Source organism: Anarhichas minor, unplaced genomic scaffold (genome assembly GCF_050575085.1).
Source record: "Anarhichas minor isolate MPS153535 unplaced genomic scaffold, ASM5057508v1 ptg000003l, whole genome shotgun sequence".
Classification (NCBI taxonomy): domain Eukaryota; kingdom Metazoa; phylum Chordata; class Actinopteri; order Perciformes; family Anarhichadidae; genus Anarhichas; species Anarhichas minor.
Genome location: NW_027466449.1, coordinates 16,458,953 through 16,476,612, shown reverse-complemented (window position 1 = coordinate 16,476,612; position 17,660 = coordinate 16,458,953). Strand labels below are relative to the sequence as shown.

The 17,660-nt window shown below is 45.6% G+C and overlaps 1 protein-coding gene across 8 annotated transcripts in view; it reads right to left on the bottom strand.

Moving 5' to 3' along the window:
- The window catches only part of LOC142958899 (serine/threonine-protein kinase WNK2), a 42,291-nt gene continuing 24,631 nt past the window's right edge, over positions 1 to 17,660 (bottom strand). For 2 of the 8 annotated variants that reach the window (XM_076099920.1, XM_076099927.1), the window contains 19 exons: positions 17,140 to 17,301; positions 16,524 to 16,901; positions 15,224 to 15,532; positions 14,964 to 15,004; positions 13,716 to 13,875; positions 13,493 to 13,609; positions 12,790 to 12,960; positions 12,461 to 12,512; positions 12,113 to 12,211; positions 10,888 to 11,687; positions 10,294 to 10,351; positions 10,127 to 10,200; positions 9,294 to 9,952; positions 8,455 to 8,681; positions 8,034 to 8,261; positions 6,549 to 6,647; positions 3,796 to 3,840; positions 2,983 to 3,278; positions 1 to 2,713 (listed from right to left, as the gene is read on the bottom strand). In XM_076099920.1, coding sequence (XP_075956035.1) covers positions 2,363 to 2,713; positions 2,983 to 3,278; positions 3,796 to 3,840; positions 6,549 to 6,647; positions 8,034 to 8,261; positions 8,455 to 8,681; positions 9,294 to 9,952; positions 10,127 to 10,200; positions 10,294 to 10,351; positions 10,888 to 11,687; positions 12,113 to 12,211; positions 12,461 to 12,512; positions 12,790 to 12,960; positions 13,493 to 13,609; positions 13,716 to 13,875; positions 14,964 to 15,004; positions 15,224 to 15,532; positions 16,524 to 16,901; positions 17,140 to 17,301 — 4,326 coding nt within the window. In that variant the 3' untranslated portion in view covers positions 1 to 2,362. Of the gene's footprint in view, positions 2,714 to 2,982; positions 3,279 to 3,795; positions 3,841 to 6,544; positions 6,648 to 8,033; positions 8,262 to 8,454; positions 8,682 to 9,293; positions 9,953 to 10,126; positions 10,201 to 10,293; positions 10,352 to 10,887; positions 11,688 to 12,112; positions 12,212 to 12,460; positions 12,513 to 12,789; positions 12,961 to 13,492; positions 13,610 to 13,715; positions 13,876 to 14,963; positions 15,005 to 15,223; positions 15,533 to 16,523; positions 16,902 to 17,139; positions 17,302 to 17,660 lie in introns of all 8 variants that reach the window. The other 6 variants (XM_076099963.1, XM_076099944.1, XM_076099936.1 and 3 more) reach the window with 6 other exon arrangements.

Sequence of the window (17,660 nt, the reverse complement as noted above, 5' to 3'; positions counted from 1 at the left end):
TCAAGCACAAAATAATATTTATTTCTCTCTGAACATACAGTCTGTGATTAGAGTGCAGCAGGGCAGGGTGGGGTAATGCAGTGGGACATACAGCAGGCAGAAGCAATCCCACAGTTTGAATACAAGCCTTTTGACAACCAGAGCATTTTCACCAGAGGGCAATGTTGTTGAGAGGGGAGTGAGAATGAGCAGAGTAGGAAGTGTCAGGACTGCTTCTCCTCCTCCTCATCTTCCTCTTCTGTGCATATCAGCTCCTCCATCTGATCACTGCATCCAAATGACTTTGCCAACAACACTTATTCCTTTTCTCTGTTCACCACGAGTTGGCGGCGAAGGAGGTGGAACAAAACCAGATATAAGTGACAAGAGAACAGAAATCTCTTACTACTGGAAGTATTTCACCAAAGCAGAAGACTCCGCATAATATCCTATAAAAGTCCAATTCAGACCGAATTGATGGAACAATAATACATCAAAACAACCCCCCCACCACCATCAGTCAGAAAACAAAATGTACAAATATAAACTACAAGAAAACTGTACAATTCACAGCTTGGCAGATTTGGGATGCTGAAACCTTTTACATGTGTTGTGGAGTTGTGAAACATCTAATCGTTGTAGCTGTATTGTTTATCTTTGCTTTGTGGAACATGAACTGTTGGCCATGCTCGTCAGTGACAAAATAAAAGTACAGGTGGTGAAACCCACTATCTACAATGTAGGAAACTCTTAAACATAGATTAGAATTAAGGGCGACTATATTGTGCAAATCACCCGCATCAAGTAACATTTGAATTTTGCATTACTGAAAATAAAATGAAAAAAACAAAGGCCGTCACCCGAAGCAACCTGGGAAATAAACGCATCAAAACTTCAACAACGCAATAACACTGCTTTGTGAGCGCCTCACTTGTTAATTTAAATTTGTATTAAAGTACCATTTTATGTGAATATAATGCTTAACTGTACAGTGGAATCACCTCAGACGATAGCAGCATCAAAAAAAAAAAAAAAAAAAGCTTCAAACATCAAGTCATTTAAAAACATCAGACTTAACTGGTGATTGCACAACACGTTTCACATACAGTGTATGCTGAGTAATAGGGTAGCCGAGTTGAAAGAACATTTAGCAGTAGTGACTTGCTCGCTTGGAGGTTTGCAATGTTCATACTTTGCCGGGTAACTTCCGTCAGTTGGTTTGGTGATTTGTAACTTTGTTCAACTTTTCATCAGCTTGCTCCTGTTGCACACATCAAGAGATAAGGCTTGTGGCAAGGCCACGATCAAAGCTTTTGTGGAGGGGGTTAAATTGCACTTTTGAGCCTCAAGCCTTCACATATTAATTGCTACATTCTGATCAGAACGCTACCAGAGTCATTTACTGTAGAAGGAACCGCGTACAGTATACATGGCTCTGGACACCGCCTTTCCTCTGAGCACGAGGCTGCAACGCTGCCAACTCTTGTGTCGTCCAACGCATCAGTTGTCCTATCAAAAAGAGGCCGTGTCCGACTGAACCATTTGACCTGAAAGAGTGGGTTTGGCTGCTGGCGTAACTTTGTTTTTGTTTTTTCCTTTCTCTCATCAGTCGCACATTAACCATTTGTTCCTGCAAGGCAACGGTACATCTCACCACTATGGCATTCCATCTGTCACAGGGGTGGAAAGTAAACAAGGGTTAAAAACATGATTTTATTCTTTTTAAATAAGAGCATAGTGTTAATAGTGCAGTTCTACAAGGGCATTCATATGTAAACCAAAAAACAAAAGTGTCTGTAATGCATAAAAAAAAAAGAGAGACTGCACTCAAGCTACCATCAAATAAAATAACTTGGATGCACACATGCTTTGTTTCACAGAAGAGAAAACAAATGTAAATCAATGTTCAAGGCACTACATTCCTTAAAATATCTTCATCTTAAATACTGTCTAGTAACTGTATCTCACACCACTGGTATTTGGATTCCAATGTAGTGTTTAAAGTGAGAAAGGCAAAAATCAATGAAAACTGCAGTAATACAGAATAAAATGACAAATGGTTTTTCGAGACTGTAGACAATTTGTCTTGTATGGCTGAGTGTAGTCAAAACCAAAGCCAAAAAGCATTAGGTATTCACACATACTTAACACGTACTGTATAGTATACACACACACGCGCACGCGCACACACACACACACACACACACGTGCGCGCACACACACACACATTAACTCCAGATATAGGTGTTGTATAAAGAATATCAACACTTGGGTCATGTAATTTACAAGATCACACTATGTACATTTGTGGCTCTGGTGAACCACAACGGAGTGAAGTTGGGCCGATGGCGCCCGAACACACTAACAACCGTCAGTGAGCAGATTAGGTAGTCCTAGTAGTTTTGGGACAGGGGCCACTCTCGGGGTCGTGCGTGACCAGAGGGTGGGCTTGGATCCCTGGGTTTGCCACTGTGGCATAGGGCATCATTCTTGCAGCACCGAGCAGGCCTACGGAACTCACGGACCCTGCAGGACTGGGCGTGCCAGGCCACTGCTGTGGGTAAAGAGGACCAGGAGCCATGCCTCCATAGGAGCCCGCTGCCAAAAGGTACCCAGCAGGGAGCTTTGCTGAGGAGTTGGGAGCTTGGCTTGTGGGCACACCGGGGCCCAAAGCGGCAGTCAGCGGGCAGGAAAGAGGCAGCTGGAGCTTGCGGGGACCAACGTGGCACTTCATCTGAAACAGAAGGGAGTCGTTGTACTAAGTCCAGCATAGACCGCCTCAAATGTCACAGATTAGGGGTGTAACAAAACCTGTATTGTATTGAACCACTCGATACAGGATCTTCGGTTCAGTATGCGACAGCCAATGAACCACTGTTGAATGAAAAGAGTTATTTTCTGCGTTTTCCCTATTGTACCGAACCATGACCCACAAACCGAGGTAGATATCGAACTGAATTTCTTGTACCGTTACTCCACTATGATCAAAGCACAACTGAATACCTCGTGTGTGGCTGCTCCCATGGGTGTCGCTCTGGCCTCCAGGTCCTGCTGCCGTCTCTGCTGTTTGATCTGGTTGAGGGAGGGGCGCGGCTGATTGGCCGCCGACACGGTCTCCTTCGTCCAGTCGTCCACCAGTTTGAGAAGATCGTCGGTGAACATGCCTCTCTTGTTGTTGCTGTTGTTGGTCTGGACCTGAGCAAGCCGTGTGATTGGCTGGGGAGATGGTGAGGGCGTGGCTGATGCGAGTGGCGGCTGTGTGTGACCGGAGGCCGACGTGGCGGTGTTGAAAGCGGACCCTGAAAAGACACAAAAGGTATTAAAAAAAAACTGGCCACGTCAAAAGAATAAAAAAAGAATAAGTTGTCAGTCAAATCAATTGGCTGCTGTTTGGCGTAATGTGAGGCACTTTAGACACAATGAACCCATTCTATCACCGTCATGAGAGCCAACTTTAACAATGGTTTTGTTGAGTAAATGTCTCCAGATTTTATTTACTGTGACGTGTGTTTTGCCAACATAGCAGCCAAAGGATTGCAACACAAGTGACTTCCACAGACAAATGAAATGTTTGATATGCAAGCAATGACAAAATTCAGCAATCAAGATATCGACACCGCCGTGCAAAACAACGACAAACGTAAACCAATGCAACAATCTGCAGAGCAACCACAACTTCGACAATAACCGCAACAAAGTGCCGAAAAACAAAAAAAGAAGAAAGAAAATAAAGTGCACATACAACAATAAGGAGGACTAAAATAGTGGGGACAGAGGAAGAAAGACAGAGAGTAAGAAAGTAAATGAGATAGTTACTACTACTGCGCTCTTTGCCTAGACATAGTCGTTTCAGAGTGGACCCTATAAGAAGGTAGAACAGCACAAGACAGGAACAGTTAGGCCAGGACACACTGCACACCACACGGATGTGGAGAAGCTGCTTCAAAAGCATATTCAGCTATTAAAACAATTGGGGAGAGAGAAGGAGGGAAAAGGAGGACAAAGGGGTTTAAAAGTGAGGAGGACTGGAAGAAGGAGCCTAGGTGTTCTCTTTAAAATCAAAAGGTGACTATCAGAAAGTGAACCTGACGGAGAGCACACCTAGCCGTGGTTTGTGATGCTGCGCGTTAAATGGTTCCTGCTTTTATAGCAACAATGTCAGGATGAAGACCGTCATATTTTAGGCTGCCTTTTAAATGAATTTACTGAAAACAGCTGAAATGTTGTCGGAGAGAACTCTGGCAAAATGCAGTCACTATCATCTCAATCACCTTTACGATTTAAAGAGCAAAATCATCTCGATTCAGTTTAGAATTTATTGTTCTGTGAGTCGGCAGCGAGCGACCATAACGAGATAAAAGTGTCGTCTACGAAAGGAAGCCTGGATTAAAAAGAGATCCCTTTGTCGATGTGACAATGCCTGTGAAACCAAAAATAAATAAAACTCCAAACTGAAAGAGCACACAGATACTAGCTGGAACTCCTCAGAGTCAGCACTTAAGTCAGAAACATGCAGGTAACTCGGGAGAGGTGGAAGGAGGAGGAACAAAAAGAAAAGGAGTAATATTGACGATACAGCCCTTCGTATTGGCGGAGCAAGTCTCCATCAGTGCCCTGCCTGGCGCCTGCACCATGCACGTCTTCCCCGTCCAAACATGAGGGACAGAGAGAGCTGCCTATCAGGGAGGGGCGGGCTTTGTTTCCCCTCTGTGTTAATGTACAGAGGACTGCTGACTGGGGCAAAGTGCCTGGACTTAGGGAGATGTTATGCAATTTAGATTAACAGTGGATGAAAAAAAAAAAAAAGGTTTTGGCATTCTCTCTCTCGAACACACACACACACACACACACACACACACACACACACACACACACACACACACACACACACACACACACACACACACACACACACACACACACACACACACACACACACACACACACACACACACACACACACACACACACACACACACACACACACACACACACACACACATTTGTACAAACAGGTGTCCTGTCTGGTTTCAGATCTGACCTCAGGCCCATGTTTGGAGAGAACTAGCCCCAGTGCGTTTGTTTTTTTTAAGCCAGAAGCACTGCACAAAGCATTTGTATGGGGGGGGGGGGGGGGGGGGGGGGCATTATACCCATGAATGAATGGTTTATGAATGGATCTGTGAATTGTGGATGAATACCAGACTAAGTTTCCTGCAGCCTGGGTATTGGAGGCCGCACACACCCTGGAAATGTTTCCTTTTCAAGCTTCATGCCAAGAAACTGAATATGAGTTCATAGATCCTGTTAGTTTTTACCTTATTCTGTCTGACCACCGGAGACAGTGGCAAAACTACACACGGCTACATTTACCATGTGAGCGCACAAATGTACGACAAAGCGCATGTCAGCTACTACAACTATCTAAAGCACTGCCCGGCAATGCAGACCAGGAGGTGGAAACACTCTTGGGAGTTTCACTTGATATCAAGAGGTATAGGAATTACTCTCAAATTGTTTTCATGAGCAATGTTTTCAACAATCAACTTAGAAAGATTCTGCTTTGATGAAGCACAGCCTCTCGTCTCAACTTAACATAGAAAACTAAAACTCTGAGCGCTGAAACCCATCCGACTCAAAATGCCTGCACAAAGTGCAACAGGTCTGAAGTCATCCGGCAACTTTTCTGCAAAGAAAATAGGTCAAAAAAAAGATTGACTGACTTCCAAATGCATGCCACTTGAATCAGCGCTGAATTTATAACTCTGTCAAACATGCATAGTCTAATCCTACACAATAGCTGTAATCAAAATGACATAATATAGATGAATTGCATCAGAGCAGCAGGGTGAGTTCATCATACTGACGGTGTCTTTACTCTTATTGCCAAAAACAAAATGCTGTCAAACTGAAAGTCTGAATTTGAGGAGGGTCTTTGGAAAGAGTCACCCTCCAATCAGGAGTCCAGTCATCTCATCCAAACCTGTAGTCACAGGGTTTTAAATAAAAGCTGATGCAGCAGAACATCAACCACCAAAAGGACACAGATGTTATTAAAGTAAGTCATAACTTGAGCATAAGCTCTTTAAAGTGGCACAGACGAGTGTCCACAGGCTCCTCTGCACAGTAACCGGTGAAGGGACCTCCAGCAAAGCCGGAAGCTGAAACGTGACCGGCTTCATGGATTACTTGAAGATGAAAAGGAAACATTTCCTGGCTGCACAGGCCATTGATTCTGGTGGCGTTTTCCTGAATTGTCCAGACTCAGTTGGCTTTGTACACATGAGTTTTGAATAGTAACATCACGTGTGCATGTGATGGATATCCTCTGGCGGTCAGAAGGAAAATATCATACGGAAGATAAAGCTTCGAGGTTGTTGAGGGAGGGGGAGGGGGTCGAGTGGTAGGGATAGAAAATGAGTGCCAGGTGAGGAGGGTGAAATAGAAGATCCACTAGATCACAGATACATTTTCTTTCTTTAAATGGTTGATAGAAGAGAGAGAGAGGCAGGTTAAACAAAGAGAAGGTGGAAATGAGCGAGGGGAAATAGAAAAGAACAAATACAAACAGATGGACAGAGACACAGGTCCACTGAGGAATCTAGTGCGTGGTTTGCTACTAGATTTATAGGTGACTCTCTCTGACGTTTGGTGGTAAACCGTCCAGCCTGTAAAAATGAATATAAGAGGGAAGAAGAGAAGAAACAAGAGAGACACTTTGTAAAAGTGTACAGAGACTGGGATGAGAAACCCCCACCATCAAAAGACTAAGAAGGAGTGCACGATATGCAGGATCCCACTACATCATCTGCTGACAATCTGAGACAATAATTACATCTGACAATAGAGAGCATTGTTAGGGGAAGAACATTGTGGTTGTATGCTTGAGTTTTGACCCGAAGATTATTAGTTTTTTTATTAATGAATCATTGCTTGATTTGATTTTTGCACCTGTCCCCAAACATGCTTTTGTAACAGCAGAAATATGAAAATACACTGCAAGTTAAGAATAACATGTAGAAATTATATTGCTGAAAACAGTTAAACAAAAAAAAAAAAAAGTATACTTTACATCAAAAAGATCAAATAATAATAAGTTTCCTGTTACACTGGAAACAAAAGAAAGACACTTTGACTGATGCTTAGATCTAACAAAACTAAATCTACATTCATCAGCTGCACAGAGCTTTTGTATTCTTGACCATCTTAACATGAACGAGATCAAAACATCTCAAGCTGAAAAGAATTTAGGAGTTACAGTGACATTGAAAAAATATTGTTGGCAAACTCAATAAACCACCATGTTTTATTCCTGTATATCTGTCAGTTGTCAGCATGAATTATTGACGTTAGAATGGAGACAGCTCTCGGCTTTTACAATAGTGATGAACCTATTAACCGTAAAATGCATCTGTCAAACCTGCAGTAGTCTAAACGTGGCTCGATTAATAATAAGCTTTTATAATGGCTGCTGAAAAACAATGAGCCGTATTTATTAAGTATTATATATTATCAATATCTTATCTTTTATACTGTGGCTTATAGTAGATACACTGAATCATTTTCCATGTTTTCCTGTATTTAATATTTTATCTTTAGTATGCGTGTTCATATTATATTTACATCAAGTTCTTGGCATTAACTGAATATGAACTCACTATATATTTAGCATTGGGAGAAATAAAACGGGCAAAGAACAAAGTATGATTTGAATTTACTTATAATAGGAATTTACAATGTGAACTTTAAAAGGTGTACCACTTCATTTATTGGATATATTGCCAACCTCTGCTTTCAGACGATTATTGGTCATAAATATAAATGTATAGTATTTTAAGTGGCCCTACACACAGTGCGAGGTGTGTTTGTGTCTGTAATCCTTCGAGATGAGACTCTTGATCTTGAGCTACTTGAAAGATGTTGTCCATGGACAGTATGGACAACACTAACACTGCTAAGCATTTGCCTCAGCCCTATAGTGGCTGTTTAGTGGATGGCATGTCCCATCCACACACACACACACATCAGCATGCACATGAGCCCATAATGTGTACCTTGGCCGGGGCAGGCTTGGTTGGCCGTTCCATCCCCGTGTAGCCCGGCGTAGATGTTGTCCGAGGAGAAAGAGCCCTTCAGGGAACAGGGCTGCTGGGTGTGGACCTGCTCTGGGGGGGCACTGGGCTGGTTGCTGGAGCTGGAGCTGCCACTGGAGTGAGCAGAGCCGTCTGACAGAACTGAACTTTTAGCCGGGGAGCTGGATGAACACACGGCGGCGCTCTCACCTTGGAGCAGAAAAAAAACAAAAAAAAACAAAGAAGTGTGAGTCAGAGTGAATCACTCTGTGAATCACACATTCCTACAGTTTTTCTGAAGATGACGCCATTCCTGTGCTTTCAGACTGAAAATGCTCTCCCGTGCACACGACTCGTCACGTACGCCACTTATCAACCCCCGCCATCAAAACAACCCACACACCTTTCCTCTCTGCGGAGGTGTTAAGATTGTTTTTGAGCTGCTGCACCATCGGATTGAGCAGCTTCCCAGCCTTCAGCTTGTGTTTGCTGGCCCTGCGCCTGCGGCCACTTGGGGGTGCAGCATGGAGTAGGCCTACATTGGAGGGCAGCGATTTCCCCAGCTCCGTGTACAGATGCTCAATCTCGCTCCTCTGGAACGACTGCAGCTCAGAGATCTCCTTCATGTGTCTGGTGAGAAGGTACAGGGAGAAAACATACAGAGATTAACTGCCTGCAAGTAAATTTCGGCTTCTGTTTTTGTCGTCTTTTTCCGAAGCACTCCCTCAGTAATTTACTCTCCATGCGGTCCACTGAAGCCTCCGTCAGTACAGCTTGCAGTCGTGATATTTGTGGGTTTCTACATGATCATTAGAGTCACTGTGAGTAATAATAATAATACACACAACACTGAAGTCTTTGATGAGCTCCGTGCACTCGTTATGTTCAAAGAAAATGTCAAAATCATTTCATTCAGTTTACCGTTATTAAGATCACAGTGTTGTCGAACAGTTGCATCTGGCTGCCAAAAATAAAAAGATCAAAGCAACGTTCCACAGACTGTATTTGGATGCGTCACGTTATCAGAGTCAAATAATCCTCATTGCACATGCACCACACTTACTGATAAATGAATGCCATGTTTCTTTTTAGCACGGCCAGTCGGAAGAAAGTTATTCACACTTCTTTTCAGGCCATTACTTTAGGAGTTCTCTGCTACGAGCAGGAGATACCTTTTAGTGAATTCATTAATTATTTGATACCCTATTCACCTGTAGTGTGAATGTATATGTGTTACTTTACTTTTCTCTCAGCTTCTGCAGTTCTTTCCTCATATCTGCATCCTCAAACTCAGAGTCGTTGTCACTGCTGAAGTAAGATGAGTGGGCGTGTCCCGCAGACGGCGAGGCAGCGTGACCGTTCATCGCCACGGGCTGTCGGCTCGGCGAATCGGAGCTCTGCTCGCTTTTGCTCCGACCAGTGCGCCGCAGGAAGGCCACCGCCCTCTTCATGAGGTCGCTTCCACTGTGCTCGGACTGGGCGTGAGCCGGGGGAGCCGGGTGGGCCGCAGGAATGGCGACGCTGCTGCTCTCCTCATCGGCCGAGCCGGAGTAGAGGTGGGAGGGGTGGTGGTAGTCGTGATGGGTCGGAGTGTCCATCGTCTGGGCCCGGGGGATGTGGTGTGGCGTGACGTCGGAGCTGGACGTCGGGGTGGCCTGGTAGAAGTTCGGCGGGGCAGAGTAGCGGTTACTGCTGTGGGGTTTGGACGTTGCTGCATAATCGGCTGCAGCCGTCACAGAGGATTTGTCCACGGACCCACAGTCCTGGTCTTTCCTGCCCGGGCCCTGGGACTGGCTGTGTGATCCTGCAGAACCACTAGAGGGTGCCGGGGAACTGCAGGTGCTGCAGCTCTTCTTGCTTTTCTCTAAACGGCAAACGACATCCGGTGGAGTGGGGATGATCTGGAAGGAACAGAAGCCTGCGTTTATAACAAAATTAGGGTCCATAAACGTCATCGACCAATGCAATGTTTAAGCAGCAAACTGGACCCAGGACAAACAAAGGCATAAATCATGATCTGTAATACAATTACATTTGGTCAAAGGACATTTGTGTTTTTGAAAGTGGATTCTTACTTGAAAACGGCTTTTGGAGCCGTAAGAACCGGAGCTGGTGGTCACGTCTCTTCTGTTCACAACCCTGTTGGTGGCTAAAGGACCAGGAAGAATGATGGAACGGGTTCTCAAACCAGCGAGCAGTAATAACATGATATGGACAACATTACATAAATAATGCTACCTACCTGCCACTGCAGAGTCACTCAGTGCACCCACACTATCTGTGCGCTCAGGAATCTGAGGCTAACAGAGAAAAACAGAAGAGAGTGTGTATGTAGGAGGTCGCAATCATTTGAATAGTAGAAAATCGTTACATGCGCTAGATCAGTGTGGTAAGGCTAGCCAGTCTCTCCTGACCTCAGCTTTTGCTGAATGACTCAGACCCTGATTTGTTTTTGGCAACACACACACACACACACACACACACACACACACACACACACACACACACACACACACACACACACACACACACACACACACACACACACACACACACACACACACACACACACACACACACACACACACACACACACACACACACAATGAAGCTGCCAGAGAAAGAGATCACGATGAGTTATGGTGCCGACGCCAGTAATTGCGTTACCCTCCCCTCTTTCTAAACACAGTATTCGTCTTGCTCTTAACAGCCAATAGTCAAATCAATGATACAGTGCAGGGAAATGATTCAATGATGTTGCCATTAACTTAGCTCCTAACCAGCGCTTGAATGCTCAGATTTCTCTCTCTCACACACACACACACACGTATTTTACCAGCAGCTCCCCTTTCTTCTTTGCATGTGCTCCCTCGGAGCTTTGGCCGTCTGAGACTGGAGGTGAGCCGACTCCCTCTGTGCTGGAGGCCTGGGGGTCGGGTACGGTGCTGGAGGGCTGGGAGGGCACGTGCTCCTGGTACAGCAGGTTTCTCAGCTTCTCGTCCAAAGTCTTGATGGTGCGGTCTGTAAACTCCACCCTACGTGGTCCGTCACTGTCCGACTCGCCTGGCCCCCCACTCGTCGGCTGCAGGTGGCTCGACGACTGGGAGTTTTGGGGGGTCTGATGCGCTGGACTCTGGGGCTGGGAGGTGACGGTCCCAGGCTGCATCGGCGTGGCATAGGGTTGCTGCAGGACCACAGCCTGATGGGAGGCCAGCTGAGGGGGTAGTTCCCCAGAGGGACTGGCCTTCTGATTGGGCTGATTAGTTAGGGCAGAGGTCAAACCACTAGCTTCTCCTTCTCCTTTCACATCCAGAGTGACAGGCGGCACAATAGCGCAGCATGGAATGTCCGTTACAATGGAGACAGCAGAGATGCAAGGCTCTTCCACAGAAAGGAAGTTGTGATGGCTGGCACCGGCAGCAGCAAGGACGTGGTTAGTTACACAGGGCTGAGGCTGCTGGAGACGGGTTTGGTCGATGTTTTGGTCTTGAGGTTGCACTGAGGTCTGAGCTGCAGTGGGCAGAGAGGAGGAGGAGGAGGCAGACGGGCTTTGGGAGGATAAAGATGCGACTGGGGTTGCCGCTGCAGTAGTGTTGCCGTTGGGCCTGACTGACGATGAGGCAGACTTTTCAGATTCTGGGGACATAAAAAGATCAGAGTTAATTAGGAGTAGAACAGATTGGGAGCTAAACAGCCAAGGCCGTGAAGAGGAAGGGAGGCTGGGTCCTGTGGGTGCCCGAGTGTTACATCACTGCCTGTCTTCCCCCATCAGGCTCCGTCAGCTGGAGTATGAATCCCGCCCTTCATTTCCGCCTAGAACCACTGCAGAAGCACACTTATATAACTGACCCCAACAGATGAAGCACACAGAGGCACACTCTGATGCACGTGCACCATCTTCACTACAAACAGCAGCAAGTCAGACAGAAACGATTCAGCTTATTCTATAGAAAATATACCACTGGCAAAGAAAGCTGCTGCTCGTTGGGCTCATATCACAAAGTAGAGAACCTAAAGACGTGAAGCATTAATTATACTGTGTTTGTGAGTGTGCAGCATACCCTGGGCTGTAGAGGTGCGAGATGTCGTCTTCTCTTTGTCCAATATCGGCGTCTCAGCCACAGGGCAGATGATAAACCAGCGCTTGCCAGTGTGGAGGACTGTCAAGGACAGAGAGAAAGGAAAGCTCATAAACGAACGTCTACTAGAATATTAATTCAGTAAAAGAGCTAAATGTACCGACTGACCCCTTGAGAAACAAAATTTAAAAAAAATCAGAGGAAACAAATTCAAGTGTGCAGATGCAAATGCAGATGTGCAGGGAGGCAGCCGACTTTAACTATATCTGAAAAGTGTGAGTGGATTTTGTGCACGTGAATGCATAAGTTCCAGGTAGCTCAAAGTCTTACCGTTTTGCTGGTACACCGGCTGTGGTGTGCTGGGTGCAGAAGCCTTCAATCCCTAAAGAAAAGGAAGGATTACTACACAGATTTGACGCATATGGATCCATTTAATAGGCATTTCAAAAGGTTTCCTCAACGAGCCAAAAAGCTGGACCTCAGAAACTAATTCAGTTAGATCAAAATGCCACATCAGCAGGAATGGTATGTTTGGCAGCTCTTGTTGGCAGCGTTGCGTGCAGAGTCATCTCGAGAGTGCTGTCAGGATGATGAATCCGAGGCACCCGTAGACACATTGTGCCATTGCAACTATTAACTGTCAACAGTTCCTTTCTCACCTCCGTTGCCAGAGCGCCGGTGCCTTCGCTCTGCTTGGGGCTGCCTCTTTGGTCAGAGTTCCGCTCACCCTCGGCGTCCTCACTCAGCAGGTCCTCAGCCTTATCCACTAGGTCCTTAAGCTGCTCGATGAACATTTCCTTTTCTAAAGGCAGAATGAAGTCATTCTCCACCTGAGGGACGCAATGGAGGACAAGGCGACAGAACACGAAGGGTTTTAGCAAGAAATGCAGGAAATAAAACTGTCAGAAACAACAGATGTTAACAAAATTATTGAATTTCCAGATACATTTTCTATTCAACAAGGCTCAAGAACATCCAATAAATACTTTTGCATTATTGTGTTTATGTCTCTAAGCATTTCACAACGTCAAGTTGATTAAATATATTGCTTTGATAAGCTTCACAAGTGGGCGTTTGCCGTGGACCACCTTTATTATACATGATAAGTTGGTGGAGCAGTTTTGCCATAAATATTCATCCATCTATAAATATGAGGCCAATACAAATCGGTTGGGACAGGAGGAGAGAGAAGGAGCAAGAGAGAGAGAGACAGACGAATATATTTTGCTGCATTGCAGCTCAGAACAGCAACACGGGGAGTTTCAGAGTTCTGAGCTTTAGGAAAGCACCTCAGGCAGCTTACAGCACGCTACGAAAACCTTCGCATCATGTGAAGTGGCACCGACTTTGTCTCCTACGTACCATGTATGTAGCAATCTCTTCCGGTGCGTCTCCATCCAGGTCAAACTTGAAAGTGACCATTTTGTGGTTATGAGTTTCCAACTGACACTCTACCATCTTATCGCCCGTGTTGCACACCTGCAACAGGAGCAGACACAGTAAATACATTATCAGCTATTATATTATTTCTGAACATCGACTTAAAGCGATGTCTTTCATGTCGGAACGTGTTTTGGTTACCCACATTGAGCATGTTGAGCTTCGGCCTGTTGATCTTCTCTTGCCGGGAACGAGTGCGCGTAGACCTGCGGTGGTGTTTGCGGACTTTCCCTTCGCCTTTGCCTCCATGGGTCCCCTCATAACCATCACTCATCTCCTTCCCTGACGTGGCATCAGAGTTGACACTGAGGAGAGGACAAGTACATCAGTTAAAGTATGGCCTTGTTCGTTCATACCTGAATACTGAGCACACCGCTCTACATTTAGGTTGGAGTTTGGAGTTGGAGGTATCAGTTTCAAGATAACAAGGTACATGTTCGAACACGTCCCAACACGTCCCAATACGTCCCAACATGTCTGAACACGTTCAAACACGTCCAAACATGTTCAAACACGTTCAAACACGTCCAAACACGTCCAAACACGTCCAAACACGTTCAAATACGTTGCTCAATAAAAGATGGCACATTGACAAAAAGAGAAATAGTAAATAAGAACATTTCTACTGAATTTCTACCTCCCGGCCTCGATCTGGAGCTTAGTGAAAACGTTTTGTAAAGTTTATCGCTGCTCTGGAATGCCTGCAGGATTTGGCAAAATCCTGATATATCAACCATGGGTGACGCTAAACTCCACATGAGCTTAAAGGGGATATAGATTTATGGGCGATAAGCTTTCTGCTATCGATTATGAAGGAACAACTGAACTTAAACTAAAAGGAGTTTTAGCTGCTGCTGGTCACAACGATACGAAAGATTGACGGATGCCATCAGGGTGTTCATCGGGGTGCATTCTGGTTCTACAGACGTCTGTGAGCAGCTGGAGAGCTGTCCTTTGGGCGATAGCCTGCCAGACTAGTTAGCATTACACATCAAATATTATGATATAAGAAATACGAGGATCGCATATCAGTCTCAGGATTTGTGAAACGCCCTCAATGTTTTCTAAAGGCAAACAACGTCTGTGACTCAAGGAGTGTAAGAAATAAACAGTCAATGCTTTTGATAGTTTCTGAAGCGTTTTGCTTCAAAAGAGCAATATAGTCAACCAATGCAAGGTTCTGCTAGGCATCCTTTCAAGATGGGTGTGGCTACTGTAACTATGTAAACAATAGAGCCTCTAATTATTTAAGTCTGAAGTAAGAGGACGGAAAACTGTTTCAGACCAGGCAGAAAGCTGCTAAGCTCTCTCTCATCCAATATACATTTGTTACGATTCTTAGAATCACTGACTTGTCACCTGCACAGACGGCTGATGGGAATAAAGCTAGTACCTGTCATAGCTCTGTCCTCCAGTGTGTTTCTCTGCTTGATCCTACAGACACAACAGATACAGACACAAGCGATCAGAGAGAAGGAATAAAAGAGAGTAACATTTATCAGCTATCGTGTTTGACATTCCTGATGGTGACTTGAGAGGAAGTACAAGTGCCACTACATGTGACTGCACTTGTGTATTTGCAAAGCAAGGTGGGCAGAGGAGGAAATATAAAATGAGAACTAAAGAACGTGGAAGTGAGTCATATGGCCATACCTCCGTGTTGGTCTCTGTTGGACCCTGACCTGCAGCTCCGGTGAGACTACTGGGCTGTTTCTGCTGACTCAGACTGGAACTGGCAGACCCAGATAATGCTTTCTGAGAGTCAGACGGTTGCAGTACAGGAAGCTGGCTCTGAACCTGACTCTGGGCCTGCGGGGCCAGCTGGCATGGGTTCTTGCTGTCCAGCTGGGCAGCAGTGGTGACCGCGCTCACGTCGGACCCGTTCTGCAAAGGTGAGGAGAAGACTGCAGGTTGGCTGAGCTGAGCAGAGGGGACGAGCTCAGGATGGCCGACCTGCGCCTGCTGGGAAGACAAACAAAATAACACAATTTTATTAAACATAATTATGTTATCTTGGAAGACTGAATCCTTTGCAGACATTTTGAGATATTAAATCTTTTGGCTGTTGTGCCGTTTCTTGATAAAAAAAAAATGTCCTCGAACTTCTATATTCTACAGGGTTTTCATTTATGAAGTACAGTGACTATAACAACACTGATTTTCTCATCTGCATTATTTAATTAAGTTACTACAAGGAACTTTCATTTTGTGTTGATTTTGGCAGCCCCTGCGGACAAAAGTGGTTGTGTTTCCCCGCATCAGAGTCCCTTTAGAAAACCTCTATCTTTACTGCAGCAGGGTCTGACAGTCTGCCCCGCTCAGTCCTGGTTCTCCCATGACTCCCTTCACTTCAGCGGGCCCAGCAATACGGCCTGGGTCTCCAGCAGCGTGGTGTCGATGTATGCTCCCTGCAGGGACCGGCAGAGCAGCGAGGAGTAGCTCTGCTCCTGGCTGGAGGAGGAGCTGCAGCTGCTGCTGCCGGCCGCTAAGCTCTCCTCCTCTCGCCGTAGCTCCGACTGCAGGTCGAAGGCAGGGAAGCCGGCTCTGAGTCTGTCCACGGTGGACTGGTTGCTGCTGGAGTCTGAGCCGAAGAAGTTTCTGGTGAACCTGCATGATTTCATCTGATTTTGCGCAGAATCCAACCGATGACACATAAAGAATAGCTGTAGAAATAGCCAATCATCTCGCTGACTCGCTTGTTAACTTATGTAGGTCATATAAAGGCATCAGTATTAAACTGAGACTGTTACATAACCAGTTAAAAGTTCCTCGCAGTAACTTTAACATGTAAACTGTGATTAGCCTTCAGCCACAGAACAAAAGCACAGTGGCCATAAAAACAAAGCTTTTTGTTGGATGTAAAAAACAATCTGACAGAGATTATCACAAGCAAAGGTTCCAGTTCACACCCTCTTGGTAAACATCTGCACTCCACAGCAGCCAACATAATTACCTGTATCAGAGGCTGAGTGCTGCCATTTGTGGGAGGGTGTGTGTGTAAGGGGTGGGTGGATGCTGCCGATATAAACGCAGGTTGTGAATGAGAAGCTTCAGCTCTAACACTCTGCTGCTGCAGAACAGAGGTGTGCTGGTGCTGTGGGGATGTGGGTCCCAGCACGGGTGAGGGAGAAGGCATAAGGGACACCGGGACGGGTGAAACTAACATGTTTTTAATGTGCAGAGGAGAAAGGGGGAAGACAGAGGGGGTCACAGTCTGTCCAGGAGAAAGGAAGATGTGATTGAGAGAAGAGGAGGTTGAAGGGTGAGGGTAGGAGGATTCACAGTCAGCCACAGCTGTCATCACCTGGATTGTGGGATACTGTGAAGGAAACTGAAGGGAAAATAAAGAAAAGGAAGAAACAGAGGAAAATCAAATAATCTAGAGAGCAAAGATCAAACACAGGAGGACGCTGCATCAAGATAACTTGCGTCTAATCCATATCGTTCTTGGTCTGTAAAATCCAAGATAGAAAAAAAACTACAACTGCTGAGGCACACAATATCTCAGACACAACGAGAATGAACGGATATTATCCAGGGCAGATATCAGTGAAAGCTGCAGACTATACCTGGGATGGATGTGTTGGTGGGAGAGAGTTTGAAATCTGCAGAGGTTGGAGTTGCTGGTGGACAGTTCCCTGAGCCATCGACTGTTGAGGAGGCAGTACCTGGCCACCTGACGCCTGTCCATCTTGTCCAAGCTGGGAAATGCAATGACCAGCAGGAATATTCTACAGAAGAACAAAAAGAGGGATAAAAAAAAAAAAAAAGAGCGAGGAAGTTCAATAATGGCAGAGCTTCCAGTTTCATCTCTTCGTTTGGAAATCTGCATTTCCTGCTATTGACCCAGATCAGAATAGCTCACATTTCCCATCCTGTCCCTAAGCCTGGAATCAGTCTGAACCTGCTGCACGAGCTGGAGCACCGTGTACAGCAAAGCAGAGGCAGACCAAGCCTGGGAGGGCTGGCGTACGCAGCGGCTAAGACCACTGTTATTGTTTTCATTACTGTTTCCAACAACTTGCTGTCGGCTGTTGTCTGAGAGAACTCCTGTTGAGCCGGTCATATTTTCATTCACCTACTGGCCACC